The 20539-nt window shown below is 37.6% G+C and overlaps 1 protein-coding gene across 2 annotated transcripts in view; it reads right to left on the bottom strand.

Annotated features, from left to right (window-relative positions):
• Alg14 (ALG14 UDP-N-acetylglucosaminyltransferase subunit) overlaps nt 1-20539 on the bottom strand; it is a 94241-nt gene that overhangs the window by 31008 nt on the left and 42694 nt on the right. Inside the window, exon 5 of one of the 2 annotated variants that reach the window (XM_047548627.1) lies at nt 18944-19126. The exons of the other annotated variant lie outside the window; for it this stretch is intronic. Coding sequence (XP_047404583.1) covers nt 19092-19126 — 35 coding nt within the window. The 3' untranslated portion in view covers nt 18944-19091. Of the gene's footprint in view, nt 1-18943; nt 19127-20539 lie in introns of those variants that run through there. 2 annotated transcript variants of the gene reach the window in all.

Here is a 20539-nt window from a genome sequence, read left to right as displayed (position 1 = left end):
CAGTGTATGAACCTAGAAGTAGGCCCTCACTGGACACCAAATCCACCAGCACCTGGATCTTAGCCTTCCGAGCCTCTACAACTGTGAGAACTAATATTTTGTTATTTATAAGCATCTAGGTTATGTTATTTTGTTAGACACATCTATACAAAACAGGATTAAAATTCTTCTATAGTCTTTATTATTGAAATCCATAAATTAAATTTGATCGACAAGTGCTTTAGTCTTCACTTTTAATGACAAAAGTGATGAAAAGTAAAAATTTACATTTAACTACATGTACTTACTTATCATTTCATCATATGAATTTCCATGTAAAGATGATTTGGATCTTTTAATGAATGTCATGATAACTTGAAATTTCTAATTTAGGGAAATACCATTCAATTCCATCAGAAGTGGAGTTGGAATTAAACTTTCTTGAACTATTTTACAGTTGTTTTGTCTTATTAGAGCCAGTTACTATTACTGAAGTGAAGCTTAGTAAGATTTTTGCTGCTCATTAAATAAGAATTTGTTCTCTCCATTTGCTACTGAGAAATACAAATGACAGATTTGATAGTCATGAAGGCTGTTAGCAGAGTCAGGAAAAGTTCTAAGGTACTCCTAATAATGCAATTCTTTGCAGGTTAGTCACATATTCTGCCAGTCTATGTGATCTTGCTCCATGATCCATGAGGCCTGTTACAGGCAACCTTGCTTGGTGGAACTTTTTAGTATATACCCTAAGAATCAGTGAATTTAAAACTCCTAAAGTGGAGGGGACCTTAAAAAATCAAAACTAATATCATGGGAAAAATTATAACCTATGAGATATATTTACACCATTTTGCATTTGCTCTGTTGATAAAGCAATGAAACAAATAAAAAACTTCAGAAGAATTTTTTCCTCATTATAAATATTGGTATTGCTATGTATGTCTAAATAAAGAACTGCCTCATTTTTCCAGGGCAGGATAATAGATCATAACTGAACTTGAAGTAATTGTTTATCCACAATTTATCCGAATCTTCCATCTTTTAAAAAATTTTCTTCATAATAAAAATAGAGAAACCAGAACCTGGCTATTTAGTGCCAACAACTAACACAAATAAATAACCCCCAAATCTATACTGGCTATGAAGACAAAGAAAATCAAATAATTATTACTTCAGAATCCTAAAATGAATTCATTGGCCTAGTGAGAACTAGACTATAACTTGGATATTTTATTATTCTCAATTTCTCAGTGAGATAAAATGCTTCCATTCGTATTTTTAGTCATGGGTTATTTTTATTTTATTAGCACTGATTTTCCTTATTAATAAAACCCCCTCCAACACTTCCAAATTTGTGATTCTCCAAATGAATTATGCAACTCTATTATGAAGCAATAGTTTATAGTTTACTTTACTCTTTACCCAACTTTAATCATGTTGTGTTTGGAGTCATTATCAGGAATACAAATTGGTTATTACCAAATAAGTTCTAATTACTCTCCAGAGTCGTGGGAGCCTAGGCTTTCAGTACTCACCATTTGGCTGTGAAACAGACTTCCATTTCTGGGGCCTGATATGCTTTTGATTTAAAAACTGACCTAAAGGTTATTTGTTCTGGGTCCTTTGAGTGTATATGCTATTCCTGTCTTCTGGAACTATTCTGTCAGAAATTGTGAAGCCTCATGCCACATTCTTTATTATGTAGTTTATGAGCCTAGGGCAATGGGATAGTGTCTCATTAACCTGCTCTCTCCTTCAAAAGAGGGCCTGGGATTTAAAACACCTCCAAAGAATCATCCTGACATTTCTGTCCATTCCCAGTCTATAGAACTCTCCTCCAGCCTTAGATGTGGGTCATGTCTATTCTAGATTATAAACTCTTCTAAGCATAAATGCCATGTCTTATAGTTATTTCCCTCTCCCACGGTGACCAGCTTAGGTCTCAGCTCACAGCAGTTACTCAATGCAAAATATAAACAATTTGTAAATAATTAATTTTATAATTACGTTTAAATTTGTTTATAAATATTTTCTTATTTTTAAACAATAAAGAGTTTGGAAGATAATAAATTCAGGAATAAGCAACTTCAAAGGATAACCTTGACACTTAAGTTAAATGGCATTAGAAAGCAATTCTACAAGAGAGAGGAATGAGACAAATATCATTACCCTATGTGCATGTATGATTACAAGAATGGTGTGAGTCTACATCATGTACAACCAGAGAAATGAAAAGTTATACCCCACTTGTATACAATGAATCAAAATGCATTCTGCTGTCATGTAAAACTACATAGAACACACAATAAAATAAAACAAAATAAAAAAATAAAAATAACTCAATTTTCTTCAAAAATTAAATGGACATTTTGGTAGAATGATGGCAGAGGAAGACCTGAGTTCTAAGGCTTGGTTGTGCTTTCTAAGACTTTCGATCTGAAAAGAGCTTCACACAGTTTGAACCTGCCATGACACTCAGAAAAGGGAGGCCCAAATCCCTATTTTTTGCTAACAGACAGGGCAGGACACACCAGGCTGTGGAAAGGGAGGAAGTCAGAGTACCAGAGGTGATCCAGGAGGCAGCCCAAGGGTCCCTGGAACTCCATTCACTTCTCAGCGGATCCAGGAGGCACCAAGGGGGTGTTAGCTAATTAGAAAACATTTAACTCAGAGGGAACACAGTGCTGTGCTGAGGGGAGCTGGGTATGTTCAATCCAGATATTAATCAGATAACTCTCTAAGCACCAGACACACTGTTAAGCTCTGTGGGGGATAATAAAAAAGCTGGAAAACTTGGATTTTGCCTTTAAAGTCCTCATAATCTAATTTGGGGAGGTAGAACATTCACAGAAGTTAAATGACAGAGGACAATTAAATGCTACACTGTTAAATTCAAGAGGAGTTCACAGGAGAGAACAATCATATGGAGAAATGTCTCAGGAGAAGCCTTGAGAAAATAAGGAACCAAATTGTGGAACTAAAGTTATTTGTGGGTTAGGCACACACCGATGAGCCCCTTCTTGAGGAGAATAGGTTCAGAAGGATGTCCTTGGATGGTGGCCTAGCAGGAGAAAGCTGGGAGTCACTGGTAAATCCTAACACACTGCTTTTAGAAGGACTGGAGTCTGTGAAGAAAACAGAAGAAGAGGGCCAAAAAAGAAAGAAGAGAGAAGCAAATAATCCTTGGTTGTTTTCATGCCTGAAGGGGCTCACTGTGGCATGAAAATCAACATGAAAGCAGTCAGACATACCACATCATCCAAGTTGGTCACTGTGCAGACATTCTTTGGTCTAACTTTTAAAATATTTATTAACTCCTTGTTACTCACTAAATTTTTGGAAGAAAATATTTAACCTCATGATAAAGAGCTCCCTGTTCTTCATCATTAGGTGGTGGGAGGGAGACCCAGGAGGCTCTTTATTGACATGTAGTTATGTTCACATGACTATGAAGTAGGTATCATGGTTCCTGTTCCACAGATGAGGAAAAGGAAATATGTGGAGACTGAAGAGCTTACCTAAGCATGTCCAAATATTAGAATGGCAGATACAGATTTTAAATCCTGGTATGCATATGGCTCAAGGGCATTTCCTCTGCTCCATGTAGAGAGTATATAATTGATTACCCTTAGGGAGAAAAGAAACTGATGATGTCTTATTTGTAGTGTGGTCTAGAGCTGAGCCTGTTGTGGGGAATAAGAAGTGGGTTTTGGTTCATACTTTGCTATTAGTTCTGAACAAGGCATGCTCCCTCACCCCACTTCTATTGGTTCTATTATCTAAACTTTAAGAAGAGGATATGGGATTAAATGATTGTTAAGGTATCATCGTACACACTTATGATTCCAAGTGTATGAGTGGATTCCTCATTAGGGAATGACCTATCACAACTGTTTAAATAAAAACAGAAGGGGGATATGAGAATGCATAATAATTTTTATATCTAGAAATCTACCAAAATATAAATAACCTAATATAAATATTAACTATTCTGCTACAAAGGCAGTGGCAGTTTTAGGACTTTAAAGAAGGGTTCAGTGACAGCAAGTGTGTCTTGCAATGTGTACATTAAGGTTACTCCTTTACTTACATGCATGTATTCAGGCCTCTAAGCCAGACCTTCATACTGCTACTGTCCACTAAGGACCTCAGTTAAGGACTTGATGGCTGGACACAAACCCAGTCCAGTGAGGGAACTACATAAATGAAGCAACCAGAGGGAAGAGATCACATAAGAGAGTGTCTTCCAGGCAGGATAGTCACCAGTTAGTCCTGGCTGATACATGCCCTAAAGTTGCCAGCCATTCCAATTTTGTAAAAGGAGCCAGAAATGTGGGATTTTGTGGACTCTAAAATCCCTCAACCAAGTATGTGGTTCAAATACTGACCAACTATGTGAAAGCAGATAAAGCATGTATGTCTGTGTTGACTGTGGCCCAAGGATTAACAGATGTGGTTAATAAAAAAGAGAAGGCAGGAGGCCTGATGAGCATTAGTCCTGGAAATAAAAAGGGCACATGGGAGAGCTTACAGAATGGGGGAAAATCTTTGCCACCTGCACCTCAGATAGAGCATTAGTCTCCAGGATATTTAAAGAACTCAAAAAATTTAGTACCAAAAAAACAAACAACCCAATCAATAAATGAGCTAAGGAACTGAACAAGCACTTCACAGAAGAAATATGATCAGCCAAAAACATTCATGAAAAAATGGTCAACATCTCTAGTAATTAGTGAAATGCAAATTAAAACTATACTGAGATTTCATCTCACTCCAGTCAGAATGGCAGTTACCAAGAATACAAGCAACAGTGAATGCTGGCGAGGATGTAGGGGGAAAGGGTACATTCACACATTCCTGGTGGGACTGAAAACTGGTGCAACCACTCTGGAGAGAAGTATGGAGATTCCTCACAAAACTTGAAATGGAACCATCATTTGACCCAGTTATCCAACTCCTTGATTTATACTCAAAGAACTTAAAGTCAGCATACTGTAGTGACGTGGCCACATCAATGTTTATAGCTCAATCAATTCACAATAGCTAAGTTATGGAACCAACTTAGATGTCTTCAACAGATGAATGGATGAAGAAACTGTGGTATATAAACACAATGGAATATTACTCAGCCATAAAGAAGAATGAAATTATGGCGTTTGCAGGTAAAAGGATGGAACTGGAAACTATGATGCTAAGTGAAATAAGCCAAATCCAAAAAAACCAAAGGCTGAATGTTCTCTCTGTATGCAGATGCTGACTCACAATAGGAGGGGGCAGAGTGGAGGCTCACTGGATTGGACAGGGGGAAGTGGAGGGAAGGAAGGGGAGGAGGGAATGGGAAAGACAGTAGAATGAATTGGACATGACTTTCCTATGTTCATATATGAATACACAACCAGTGTAACTCCACATTATATACCACCACAGAAATGGGAAGTTATACTGCATTGTGGATATGATATGTCAAAATACATTCTACTGTCATGTATAAGTAAAAAGAACAAATAAAAATTTAAAAAAGGTTCATGGGAGCACACAAAGAAAAGGCACTGGGGAAGACTGTGTCTGAATCTTTGAATAAAGTTTATCAGTAAACCATATGCTCTAGTACATCTAACTCCCATGGTGCTTATAGTTTTTTTTCTTATCTATCTCTGTCCTATAATCAACAGCAAGAAAGTCCTTAAAACAAAGAGTTGGACCCCAAGATGGAACTGATGCTTGAAGAGAAAAAAGCATCACAGAGTTGGTGTGCTAAGGAAAAAAAGAAATAGGAGAACTGTTGAAAATAAAATTAAGTTTATTTCCCAGAAGTCCTAAAGGGACTGCAGTAGAGGCTGATCAAGGAGGCTGGAAAGGAATGGATGTAAACAGGCCAAACCCTAGGATCTTTGTGAAGGGGAAGATGAGTAGAGATATTTCAATATGGATCCCAATGGGAAGGCAGAGGTGTGAGTGAGGAGAGGAAGAAAGAGTAGAAACTGACAAAATATGCAAAGTGACTAAAGAAAAGAAGTGGGTCACTAAGCACCTACAGGACAGGACAGGAGAAGGGCAGCCAAGTTCTTGGATGACCCTTCGGATGTGTGTGTGAAAGGTGCTCTTTAAGTAAACTATGAGGAAGCCCTATTTAATGGTATAAATGTGCAAGATACAATGAGGTGCAGAAGCTCCAAGAAGCCTAAGTCTTTTTGGCAGAGGGTGAATAGCAATTAGCAGTTCTGAATGGCAGGGAATCCCCTTCTCAGCAGAGGGAGTAGACTGTTTAAAAGCAAGGGGATCTGACACCTATACTTCTTCTACTGTAGCTTATTGTTCCCATATGATAGGGAGAAGAAGCCAAGCTCAGAAAGGTTAACGGAGAGAATTACAGCCTTTGGGACACAAGTCCCCTGTGTTTCTCCTTTGCTAGTAAAACAATAAACCTTTTTCCTTTTTCTCAAAACCATGTCCTTGTTATTGGATTGGCACTGGGGACAAGGACCAAACTTTCAGCAACACATTTGGCTACTACCCAGGTGGGACGTGAGAGCAGCCCAAACTCCAGCTTTCTTGGGCAGGCCTGACTCTCCAAAGAATCCCACTTCCATGCTGAGGACTGAACTGAAGGGGCTATTGCTGAGAGTAAAGGGAGGGACTGAGTAACCATCCCAGCAGCTGCCTAAGCTCTTTTTGCTTCGGGGAACTCCCGCCTTCTCTCTCTGAATGATACAGGTTGCTCCTTCATAGTCTACTTTGAGAAAAAGGAAACTGAACTCAGTAAAGTCATGACACCCTTGGCACTTGGTAAATTCCCTGGCGTGCACACTGAGACCCTTGATTCCACACATCTGGTTCCTCTTTGTGGGAGCATCTGATCTCTCTTTATGCAGATGTCTGTGGCACCACTGGTGTAGGAGTTATGGTTAAGTGGGACTTGAGAACCTAGGGATATTTACTCCCTTCTGATCTGTTCTAGGTTCTCATCTATTTGTTGGCCTTGGGTTTGGGAATTACCTCTGGTTGTCTGTGTTTTTGTTTTGTTTGTATCTGCTACTGCCCCTTTTAAGACATGGCCAATACTGCATTGATCTTATAGGTAGTCTCTTGGGAAAGATGGTGACTGGTCAATTTAAAGGCTTCCATCTGTCAGCCATCATTTTGGGGCTCCTCTTTGGTTGTCTGTGTTTCTTTTTTGTTTAATCTTGCAATTGGAGTTGGTCTGTCAGAGGTAAAGTAAGTTGAAGGGCCACCTTTAGGTATAAATTTGTCTAAGATAATGTTTTACTGTAATGATCTGGCTTTTTAAAAAAATATTTTTAGTTGTAGATGGACACAATATCTTTATTTATTTTTATGTGGTGCTAAGGATTGAACCCAGGGCCTCACACATGCTAGGTAAGTGCACATCCTAGCCCTAATCTGGCTTTTAAATAGCCTTCTGGATTATTGTACAGTATTGAGTTGGAGTTGGTCTGTCAAAGGTAAAGTAAGTGGAAGAGATTTGTACGTACAGGTCTGTCTGTTTTAAAGGTCCCATCTTTCAGTCCTGGTTTTGATGATCCCCTCTTGTCTGTTACTGGCCCTTTAAGACATGGGCCATGCTGCACTGATCTGACGGGTAATCTCTTGAGCAGAGAGTTTTTGGCTTCATAGGCCACCTATAGGTATAACTCTGTCTAAGAGAAAGATGGTTTACTCTAACACAGACTGGCTTCTGAATGGTTTTTCTGGATTATTATACAATTTTGAAGTTAAAGTTAGTCTGTCAGGAGTAAAGTATATGAAAGAGATTCTGTATGTACAGGCATTTATGCAGTTGCATGATAAAAGGTCTGAAAAGTCAGGAACTAATTTGAAGGTGCCAAAAGGCATTGCCTCTGGTATGCAAGGATAACAGAAAAACAGAAGAAAGGGTTAAAAAGATTTAAATCTTTTAAACCCAGTGTTGGCACTCTGAGCACCATTTCTCAGCCTGGCCCCAGGCAGCTGCAGATATTTCATCATAGGTCAAGGACACCATCCTAAACTGAGAGCGAGAGAGAGAAGAGAGAGAGAGAGAGAGAGAGAGAGAGAGAGAGAGAGAGAGAGAAGAGGAGGGAGGAGGGAGGAGATGGAGAGAGAGAGGAGAGAGAGAGAGGGAGAGAGAGGAGAGAGAGGAGGGGGAGGAGAGAGGAGAGGAGAGGAGAGAGAGAGAGAGAGAGGGAAAGAGAGGAGAGAGAGGAGAGAGAGGAGAGAGAGGAGAGAGAGGAGAGGGAGAGAGAGGAGGAGAGGAGAGAGAGAGGGAGAGAGAGGAGAGGGAGAGAGAGAGAGGGAGGAGAGAGAGAGAGGGAGAGAGAGGAGAGGAGGAGAGAGAGAGAGAGGAGAGAGAGGAGGAGGAGAGAGGAGAGAGAGAGAGAGGAGAGGAGAGAGGGAGGAGGAGAGAGAGAGAGAGAGAGAGGAGAGGAGAGGAGAGAGGGGGAGAGAGAGAGAGAGAGAGAGAGGAGAGATATCCCAGAAAAGATTCCCAGACTGTAGAAAAATGGTCAAAGAGAACCTGTCCTCGGCCCTGCCTTCTAGTCCCTTTTGCCCTTGCGGGGGAGAAGGCTGCTGGCCACAAAGGATATGGCAGTAGGTTCCAGGGTTGTCAGTTTATGACCTGGGGATGCAATAGTCTCTTCTTTAAAGATCTTCAGGATACCCCATTTGGCCAGGGGATATTAATCACTGGGGCAGAGCAATTCTTCCTATAACAGCATCCCATCAAACTAAATGCCGAGGGAGATTGCACAATATATAATTGCACCGAAAAAAGAAAAAGGCAGAAACTAAGGCCAACCAGTGTTTTGTAGGCAGCCTCTGCAAAGGGATCTTCAAGGAAGCCTAAAGAAAAGGATGGAAAGAGCCTCCTCCATTGTTTATCAATATGCCTAGTATAAGACAAAGGCCCAAAAGGAGCCTGTGGGTACAACTGAGAGTTGACCTTGGGGAACTCAAAGTTAATGGCATCATGATAATGATAAGGCAGACAGGTCAGGCTCAAAAATACCCTGTGCTCCATCCCACACCTTGAATACCACTTGGGAGAGAAAGATTAAGACAGTTTTTGTATATGCCAGATTGTCTGATCCCTCTTCTGGAAGAAAATTTGTTGTATAAGTTAAATGCACAGATAACATTCATAAGGACTGTTTCAGAATATGAATTTAAGAAAGGGTCCAAAACAAGAAAAGATAAAAGAAAGTTACAGGTATGGAAATATATTTTAGTATAAAAAATTAGAAGGTAAATGAAACGTTTCTGGATGAGAAAGTGTTTTGTCTGGTAAAGTAATATTCTTGGGCTAAAGTCCAAGATAAAGATAACAAAACTAAGGATGTAAACAAGTTGTGAATATATAAGTAAAGTCACAGAACATTTATGGAAAGTAAAGCTTAAAAAGTTTGTGATTAATAAAGAAAACCTTAGAAGATGGAAAGATCTCCCATATTCTTGGATAGGAAGAATTAATATTGTCAAAATGGCCATACTACCAAAAGTTCTATACAGATTCAATGCAATTCCAATTAAAATTCCAATGATGTACCTTATAGAAATAGAGCAAGAAATTATGAAATTCATCTGGAAGAATAAAAAACCCAGAATAGCTAAAGCAATCCTTGGCAGAAAGAGTGAAGCAGGGGGTATCGCAATACCAGATCTTCAACTGTACTACAAAGCAATAGTAACAAAAACGGCATGGTATTGGTACCAAAATAGAAAGGTGGATCAATGGTACAGAATAGAGGACACGGACACAAACCCAAATAAATACAATTTTCTCACACTAGACAAAGGGGCCAAAAATATGCAATGGAGAAAAGATAGCCTCTTCAACAAATGGTGCTGGGAGAATTGGAAATCCAATTCTAAACCCATATCTCTCACCCTACACGAAACTAAACTCAAAATGGATTAAGGATCTCGGAATCAGACCAGAGACCTTGCATCTTATAGAAGAAAAAGTAGGTCCAGAGCTTCAACATGTCGGCTTAGGACCAGACTTCCTCAACAGGACTCCCATAGCACAAGAAATAAAAGCAAGAATTAATAACTGGGATAGATTCAAACTAAAAAGCTTTCTCTCAGCAAAGGAAACTATCAGCAATGCAAAGAAAGAGCCTACAGAGTGGGAGAAAATCTTTGCCAATCATACTTCAGATAGAGCACTAATCTCCAGAATCTATAAAGAACTCAAAAAACTCTACACCAAGAATGCAAATAATCCAATCGACAAATGGGCTAAGGAAATGAATAGATACTTCACAGAAGAAGATGTACAAGCAATCAACAAACATATGGAAAAATGTTCAACATCTCTAGTAATAAGAGAAATGCAAATCAAAACCACCCTAAGATTCCATCTCACCCCAATTAGAATGGCGATTATCAAGAATACAAGCAACAACAGGTGTTGGCAAGGATGTGGGGAGAAAGGTACACTTATACATTGCTGGTGGGGCTGCAAATTAGTGCAGCCACTCTGGAAAGCAGTGTGGAGGCTCCTTAGAAAACTTGGAATGGAACCACCATTTGACCCAGCTATTCCACTCCTTGGCCTATACCCAAAGGACTTAAAATCAGCATATTACAGAGATACAGCCACATCAATGTTCATAGCTGCTCAGTTCACAATAGCCAGATTGTGGAACCAACCTAGATACCCATCGGTTGATGAATGGATAAAGAAACTGTGGTATATATATACAATGGAATATTACTCAGTCATAAAGAATGATAAAATTATGGCATTTGCAGGCAAATGGATGAAATTGGAGAACATCATGCCAAGTGAGATAAGCCAATCTCAAAAAACCAAAGGACGAATGATATCGCTAATAAGTGGATGATGACACATAATGGGGGGTGGGAGGGGTTAGTGTTAGGGTTAGAGTTAGGGTTAGGGAGGGGGGCAAGGATGGAGGAAGGAAGGACTGTATAGAGGGAAAAGAGGGGTGGGAGGGGTGGGGGGGAAGGGGAAAAATAACAGAATGAATCAAACAGCATTACCCTATGTAAATTTATGATTACACAAATGGTATGCCTTTACGCCATGTACAAACAGAGAAACAACATGTATCCCATTTGTTTACAATAAAAAAAAAGTTTGTGATTAAATTGGATATAATTAGCACAAAGTTATTTGAACTTTAATGTACTGATATGAAACAAAGTCTGAACCATAGAGTTTTTCTTACATATCAAGATAATTTTCTTGTATTTGTTAGGTTTTATTATTTGGGGAAATTAAGTCTTAAAGGAATTAGGGTTTGTATATGTTTTAAAGTCATAAATGATTACATTGTAACTTGTTAAATAAACAACTGTTACTTAAGTTATCACAATATAGTTCACACCCTAAATATATGTGACTAGGTATATATATATGCATTTGAGAACTATATCTAAGTCTTGTCTAAGTGTTAAATAAAAGTTTATAAAATGAAAGTTTATGTAAGTTTACTGGCAAAATAACCATAATACATTGTCATAATACATTTTATACATTGTCTCTGACATAGAAGGGTCACACTGTCATTTGAAGACCTGTTTTACATCTGATTGCTTTGACTAAGTCAATTTCTGATTATTAATACTGCTTCCTAAATGTAAGACATTTAAGGCTATCCCCTTTGATTTTTGTCAACTATGCAGACCTGTAATTACTGTTATCATACACTTTGGATTCTAAATTGTACTTTAAAAGTTAAACTTAGTTAAATTTAAATGTAAAGCTTAGGAGAGCACTTTGCCAAGTTGGCGTTCTCCAAACTAAACTTATCTGTAGCAAAAGTCTCGAATTTGTATAGAAATAACAAATTTGGTTGGTATTTATTTGTGTCATTTGATATTTTATAGCTGTATAAAGTAACCTGTTGTCAATTAGTTATATATACAATTTTATGCTACTCTTAATACTGAATTGGAATTTAAATGCATTTTTGGAAGTTAATAAGGAGAGCTTGATCTGTTTAATGATGACATTGTAAAACATGGAAGCATTCTGCCACTCTTTCTACAAAAAGAAAGTTAAAAGTTTTCTTAGCCTTTCTTTAATTCATGTTTAGATGTACTGTTGTACTGTGTAATTTGTGAACAGCCCCACCTGACCTGAGATAACGTGCTGCGTCCCACCTTACTCCATGTTAGAATGGCTCCAAAATAGGCTAGACTTCAGCTCATTTAAAGTTGTGTTCAAAAAGATTGATTTTTGTTGTAAGGATTACTGTGATCTCAAACAGGGGATATAATATATAACTAAAGGTTCAAGATTTTAAAAATTATTTTTCTTGGTTCATGGCTATTATACAAATTGAATGTGTATATATATTTATATTTACATATTTGCTGTTTATATATATAAATTTCATTTATATATACATTGATTTCATTTTGTACTTACCTTGTAAACTACTGCCTGTTAGTGTTTTATAGAGGTACTGCTTCTAAAACAACTTGAGTTAATTTGAGATAATAAGCCATCATCTGTAGGACAGATAGTACATAATGCTGACTTCCAGTATTAATACTAAACCCAATCAAATGAAAGGGGTAACTGTAAAATTATATTGAAGTTATAACCTGTTACTCCCTTTTTAAGACTGGTGAAATTGGCTGGCTAGATGTTTAAAACCAAAAACTTGGAGACCAAAGTCAAGGAAGTAAAAGGGTCAAGGAAAAAGCAATCACATCTTGGCCCTGGCCCTCTAAGGTCAGCCAGGACCCAGAGAATGATGGCACCCCTCTCTGGACCCTGCCACTCTGGTGAGTCAACTGATCAGGGAGACAGAGAGGACTCTAGAGAACAGGAAGTCAACCAGCACATATTCTGCAAAGAGAAGGGTCACTGGAAAGAGAAATGTCCCTGATGCTTCCAAAAGAAGCCACACATTGTCAGTAGGACTCTGATCCATCCTGGCAGATGGCACCACTGGTAGAGGAAAGCTAAAGAAGCCAAGAGGCTTCACACACATCCCCAAGAGTGATCTCTGAGGAATGGCAACTGACTCTTTAGAGTAGATAGGAACAAGGTTGGTTTTGACCAACTTGGTCTTAAACACCTGGCAGGAGAGTATAGCTTAAGTGCAGTCCTAGATGGACATTTAAAAGGAAAAACAATGGTTTTTAAAAAATGAAACTTAAGGTGTACATTTGTGTCAGTCTAACCAGAAGTTAGTAAAGCTATAAAAGAAGGGTTTTTGTGTGGGAGTGTCTAATAATAATGATCACAAAGGACTTGAGAGTCACAAGTCTGTCTTGAGTTAAGTTGAGCCTGACCTCATAGACTTACAAATCTTCCTAACTTCCTACATTAATAAACTTAATCTGTTTTTCACTGATATGATCATGAGTTACTGTCTCTGTGGTTTTCAGAGACTGGCTTAAATACTAATTGATTTTGTGCTAATTGTTTATGAAAAAAGTAATGCTTTGTTGTCTTTTTTATTATCTCAGTATGCCCTGTGCAAGCTTGTCCAGTCACCTGCCCCCTGCCACTGTGGACCTCTGGACTGCTCTGATGCTGAATACCCTTAACCATCCATGTTGTCCCCCAACAGAAAACAAGGACTTTGGGTTACTTCCCTCAACTTCACCCTCTTTCTGCAGGAAGCAGTTCGGAGATGTCATCATCCATTTTTCCATAGAAGTGGAATGTAGGAATTCACAGTGGGGAAATGTAGCAGTGGTCCATTTATTGCTTTGAATATAGTTCTTGCTGTTCTGCCGTAGCAATTTATTTTTTAAATGGACATCTTTCTTTCTCTTCTTCTCTCCCTTCTCCTCTCTAATCTCTCCCTCTCTAATCTCAGGGGAAACAAAATTACCTTTCTTCCCCATCCTAGGCAGAGGTATCTGTCCCTGAGTACACACCCACCATAGGAACGTAGTAATCCAGACTTTGGGGATGGTACCAGAAGATCTCAGAAATGACTATCTCCCAAATTAACAGGTGAATTACAACTCCAACAGAGAATGTGTGGAGCGTAGCCTTTGATTCACCTCTTTAAAAGTCCCCTGTTCCTGCTGATGGGAAGAATCACAGCCTCTGGGACAGGAGTTCCCTGGGTTTCTTCTTTGCTAGTAAAGCAATAAACTTCCTTTTCCTTTTCATCAAAAAAAAAAAAAAAAAAAAAAAAAAAAAGAAAAGAAAAGAAAAAGAAAAAGAAAAAAAGAAGAGAGGATAACAGACCACTTTTTTTTTTTTTTTTTTCGGTGCTGGGGATTGAACCCAGGGTCTTGTGCTTGCAAGGCAAGCACCCTACCAACTGAGCTATCTCCCCAGCCCTACAGACCACTTTAAAAAAAATTTTTTTTTTAATTGTAAACAAATGGGATACATTTTGATTCTCTGTACATGGCATACCATTCCTGTAATCATAAATTTACACAGGGCAATGTTGTTTGATTCATTCTGCCATTTTTCCCCCTTCCCCCGCACCCCAACCACCCCTCTTTTCCCTCTATACAGTCCTTCCTTCCTCCATTCTTGCCCCTCTCCCTAACCCTAACCCTAAACCTAACCCTAACCCTAACCCCTCCCACCCCCCATTATATGTCATCATCCGCTTGTCAGAGAGATAATTTGTCCTTTGGTATTTTGAGATATGGCTTATCTCACTTAGCATGATATTCTCCAATTTCATCCATTTGCCCACAAATGCCATAATTTTATCATTCTTCATGGCGGAGTAATATTCCATTGTATATATATGCCACAGTTTCTTTATCCATTCATCAATTGAAGGACATCTAGGTTGGTTCCACAATCTGGATATAGTGAATTGAGCAGCAATGAACATTGATGTGGTTGTATCTCTGTAGTATGCTGATTTTAAGTCCTTTGGGTATAGGCCAAGGAGTGGGATAGCTGGGTCCAATGGTAGTTCCATTTCAAGCTTTCTGAGGAATCTCCATACTGCTTTCCAGAGTGGTTGCACTAATTTGCAGCCCCACCAGCAATGTATAAGTGTACCTTTTTCCCCACATCCTCGCCAACACCTTTTGTTGTTTGTGTTCTTGATAATAGCCATTCTAATTGGAGTGAGATGGAATCTTAGGGTAGTTTTGATTTGCATTTCTCTTATTACTAGAGATGTTGAACATTTTTTCATATATCTGTTGATTGCTTGTACATCTTCTTCTGTGAAGTGTCTAAAAGAGCACTTCTGAATTACCACACCTGACAAAACTGAGAGTAAATCCCAAATCTCCTAATTCCTAGGATGGCATCTCCTGTTCCTCAGAATATCACAACTGAGGCATAAAGGATATAACCAGAGGAAGAAATAGTTTGAAAATTATAAGGGGGGGGGAGAGAAGCAAATACTAAGGATGAATTCTCAATGAAACCTATGTAAAGAAAATAAGGAAAAAATTCCATGATCTGAAGACTGAAAGTTTGCCTCACAAAAGTCTCTCCTAATTCCCAGAGGAGGGAAATTCATCCCTGTACCCACCTTGTCCCCACAATTTCCTCAACCCCCATCCTATCCCAATTCTATTCTATAACAGAATGATCAGTGAGGAATTTCTTCCCTACTGTGTGAATTCACACAACAGGAAAGTTACTTAGAAATGATAAAGCTTCAAATGATAAAGTTTCAAGTGCTGTCTCCACTAACAAGACTTATCTACAAAATACTGTATTGTGTAAAAAAATCTTCTGAAAAACTGTGTCTGGAACTTTGAAGATATATGGACACAACTGATTTAAGCATGTAATAGCTGTCTTTAGAGAAAGATTATTTAGCTCACAAAGACAAACCTATTTTCACAAATTGTCAGCTGTAAATATTTTATAAAAACTGCTTGTGTCAAAGATTTGTATAAGTGGCTTAAATGTGAATTCAGGAAGACCAAGAATGCAAAATGGTATTTCGCTAACAAATGGAATTTGCTGTCCTTTGCAATTCTACAGCTGATTCCACTGCAGGATTTCATTCTTCATGGTGGAATATGGAGATTTTATCATTGTAAAAATATGAAACTTATAAATCTGGCATTCACATTTCTTAAAAGAAATGATCAGTCACAACATATTCTTTCTATAATTCGAAGGTTTATCTTGTGAATTTTAAGTAATGTCAGGTCTTGTGGTTGCAGCAGTGAAAATGTTGACTGAACTAACCACCCTCTGTTCTCACCTTGCCACCAGCACCCTTGTCCACAAGGCCAAGTCTCTCAAAGTTCACTGCCTCTGACTACCCATCAGTCCCCTCTTTAAAAACAGTTTTGTTTTTAATCACACTTCCCTTTTTCTTATCTTTTCACAACTGAATTCCTTTCCTTCCACTTTCATTTTTGTTTTTGCTGTAGCCACACTGTCCTTAGGAAAACACACTAGCTTTCACCTTGAAGGGAAAAGGCCCCCCCAGGCCCAGATCTAATATGTGCCTGCTTGCACTGGAACAGTGACAACTCAGAGAATGACGCAAGCAAAGCCAAATGAGAGAGCAAAAGTGGTAGGGAAAGCCACGCTGGCTTCTGCAGAGAGGAAAAATGCAATGCTTGCCAAGGGGAAAAAAGGACTGACTTAGAAAGAAAAATCATTTTCAAGCTTTTCAGAGTCTCTGAAAAGGGAGAATCAAAGCAATTCAAAGCAATCTCTAACTGATAATACACGGCCTAATTTTGACAGATTTTGTTCTGATGTCTTTTGAAATGTGAAACAGAAGCCATAACGTTTAAATTAAATACCTCATCTGTGGATGGAAGCAGCTACAGGTTGTCATCCAGCCAACATATCAGTGGCACAGCTGGTAATTGCACCATGCAGCTGGGAAAAGTAGTTTGTCAGTCATGAGAAACCAATTATTTGGGAAGATTTTCACATCAAGTCACTTCTCACAGTGGACTCTGATCATCGTTAGACTTGCTAAATGCATATACAATCCAGAGCTGGTTCTCCTGTGTCTATATGAAGGCTGCTAATTTTTTGATGCATATATAAGGGGAAACAAACTGGAAAAGAGGAATATTGGCATTATCTTAATAGATTATAGATAGGATTGGGCAACAGAAGAAAAGGGACTAAAGAAACTTAAACAAATGGCTCCCTAGTATGATTTCATTAATCTTGGAAAACATGGAGCAGCACAGAATGTGGCCTACTTGTTTCTTATTGGACTTGGTTTGAAAAATCTTGTCATTTAACTGCATGTATAGATACTATCTTGGAACAGCTGACTTTTCTTTGTCTAGCTAAGTTTCCTTTGAACACATTACAAAGGTTTTTGATCACCAAAAAAATATAATACCAGATAAAGGTCATTACACAAAGAATCAAATCAACAAGAGGAAATACAAAGTTCCTCTAAGAGCTCCGACATATCAACAAAAAGTTAATTGACTCTCTGTAATGTTTCAAACACATGTTAATTAGTAGGCCAATAAAAATTTTATATGCCATGTGAACAGTGATAATCCTCATACTACTTAATTTGTGACTCACCATAGAAAACACCTACATTAAAAAAAAAAAGTCACAGCATTCTTCTTATGGACAATAACTCACATGGATAGCATCAACTTGCTACTGCTATGAACTTAACATTTCATAGCTTGAACTGGGTGGAACAGGGGAAAAAAATGTCTAAGTAAAATAATGGCCTTCTTTCATTCAAAGTATGAGCATAGATGTAATAAATACATCTAAATTTGTCATGGTGAATTAAATCAGCTTCAGCTTTAGGCAAAGAAGCAGAATAGTAGGCTGGAATGGTTCATTTCTTTCCAATTTGTTATACATTGAAAATCTGAACTTTATTTTTTACTGATTAAAAATAAAATCCGGCAGAGCTCTTTCCTTGAGTACTTCAGTTAACAACAGTCAGGCTGGAATGAAGTCAGTAATCAAATACTGCAGATGCTGGAAACCCTGCTGGTTTTTCAGACTCTTAATAAAGCCTAAGAAAACACCAGTTTAGGGAGTGGGTGTCTTTGTTTTTGTGATGACTCACAGCATCCAGCATTCATTCATTTATTTTTAAGTCATTCCACAAATATGTGGAAGCACTTTTCTAGGAAGGGATCATGGGAAACACAAAAATACTTGACCTTTACCCTCAAGAACTTCACAGATCCCCCTCATTGCCCCCCTCCTCACATAAGTAGTCTTCTTACTTTAATGATCAGCAACATTGGAAATAAAACTTTCTCTTCCTGTCCTAAAACAAACTAATTTCTCTTCACAAGTAATATTTTTAAGAGAATACGAGGTCAGTTTACTGACTCAAAGACTCCTACTTTTAGGAGAAATTAAGGAAGACAATAGTGAAGAAATCTTTGAGCTCTGAGATACAAAACCACAGACTTATATTGATTGTAATGTGAGATCAGCGCATATATTACATTCAGGGAAGAAGTGTATAGAAGGGATTACGAAAGACCATGATCGCAGCATTATTTAGACATAGTTGTGCAAAGGCTAACAAAGTGTTCCATGTACCTCCCAACAGTCAACAACACTATTAGAAAATCAGTAAAAATAAAGAAAACTCAATAGCATCATCAACTAATAGAATCTAGTAGACAATTGCAGAACATTCCACACAACAAATACACATTCTTTTCAAGCATTCATGAAATAGTCACCAAGACAGATCATATTTTAGATCATAAAACGAACCTCAACACATTTAAAAACAGAATATATTTCTTGACCATAATGAAATGAAACTGGATATCAGTTAATTGAAAGATAATAAAAACATCTCCGAACACTCAGAAAATAAACAGACCAAACTCAATAATTAATAATGGGTCAAAGATAAGTTCTCAAAGAAAATACACAGGGCAGAATAAAAATAAAAATGCAACATATAAACATTTATAGAATGATGCTCAAGCAGTGCTGAGAGGGAAATCTGTAGTAGAAAAAAAATATCCACTGACAACTAAAAAAATTTTTTTAAAAAATCAAAAAAAGAGGAAACTTAAAAATCAATCATATGAGCTTTTACTTAAAGAAACCAGGAAGGGGGAAAAAAAAAAAAAGAGAACAAATCCAAAGCAACCAGAAGAAAGGAAATAATGAAAATAAAAAGAGGGAGAAGTCAATGGAATAAAAACTGATTCCTGGACCTGGGACTGTAACTCAGTGGTAGCGTGCTTGCTTAGCATGTAGTCCCTGGTTTTGATTTCCTGGAATCTGGAGGAAAAAAAAAAGTGAAAAAAGTTGATTCTTTAAAAATATCAATAACTATACATGCATAAATTCAATAATTTAAAAGAAATGGAAAAATCCCTCACCTCAAACTACCAGAATTCACCCAGTATGAGATCAAAAATTGAAATAATCCTGACTTTTAAACTATTTAATCCATAAATTTTAGTATGTTAGTCATCTGAAAAAGAATCTCCAGGTTAAGATGGTTTCACTGGAGAATTTTATTAAACATTTCAAGGAAAATTGATACAAGTATAAACAATGTCTTCCAGAAAATAAAGAGGAATAAACATTTCCCAACTCATTTTATGAGGTCAATATTACTTCAGTGTGAAAATCAAAAATAGTCTGAGAAACAAAGCTAAAGACCAGTATTCCTCAAGAATACTGACATTATTACCCTATGTACATATACAGTTATACAACCAGTGGGATTCTACATCATGTATTGCCAGAAAAATGAGAAATTATACTCCACTATATATGATGTATTAATGTGCATTCTACTGTCATGAACAACTAATTAAAACAAACTAAAAAAATTTTAAAAGCCTTGACAGATTACTAACAAATCAAATTAATCAATGTATAAAAAGAATTATATACCATGCCTGTGAAATTTTTCTAGGAATGCGAGACTGTTTCAATATTTATTAGTGTAATGTACCATATTAACATGCTAAAGATAAAATAACATGACTGCATTAATTGATGCCAAAGCATCTGAAAAAAATTCAACACTCTTTCATGGTTAAAAACATCTCAGCAAATTAGGAAAAGAAGGTATGACGGTTAATTTTATGTGTTAATTTGACTAAGCAATGGGTGCCAAGGCATTTGGTCAAAAACTATTCTGAATATGTCTGTGATATCTCTGGATGAGATTAACATTTAGAGTGAGTAAAACAGATTACTCTTCATCCAATCCATAAGACAAAAATGCCAGGTAAGAAGGGATTCTCCTGCCTAACTAGTTGCGCTGACACATCAGTCACTGCCTGCCTTTACATGTGAACTGAAAAACTAGCTCTTCATGGGTCTCAAGTCAGGATCAGCTTTTGGACTAGAACTTACCTTTTGCTCTCCTAAGTCTCCCTCTCACTGACTGCAGATCTTAGGACTTCTCAGCCTCCATTACTGTGTGAGACAATTTGTTAAATCTCTCTCTCCCTTGGACCTCAATGGAGTTAGAGATAGATATCTAGATCTCTATATCCTATAGGTTCTGTTTCTCTGGAGAACCTTCACAAATACAGAGAGGAAACCTACTTAGTTTAACAAAGAACAACTATAGAAAACTTACAGCTAACATCATACTTAGTGGCAAAGAATACATGCTTTTTCCCTGAAGTTGGAAACAAGGCATAGAAGTCTGCTATCACCACTCTTTTCTCA

This window comes from Sciurus carolinensis, chromosome 1 (genome assembly GCF_902686445.1).
Source record: "Sciurus carolinensis chromosome 1, mSciCar1.2, whole genome shotgun sequence".
Taxonomy (NCBI): domain Eukaryota; kingdom Metazoa; phylum Chordata; class Mammalia; order Rodentia; family Sciuridae; genus Sciurus; species Sciurus carolinensis.
Note: the sequence above shows the minus strand (reverse complement) of the source record. Positions and strands in the feature narration are given on the sequence as shown.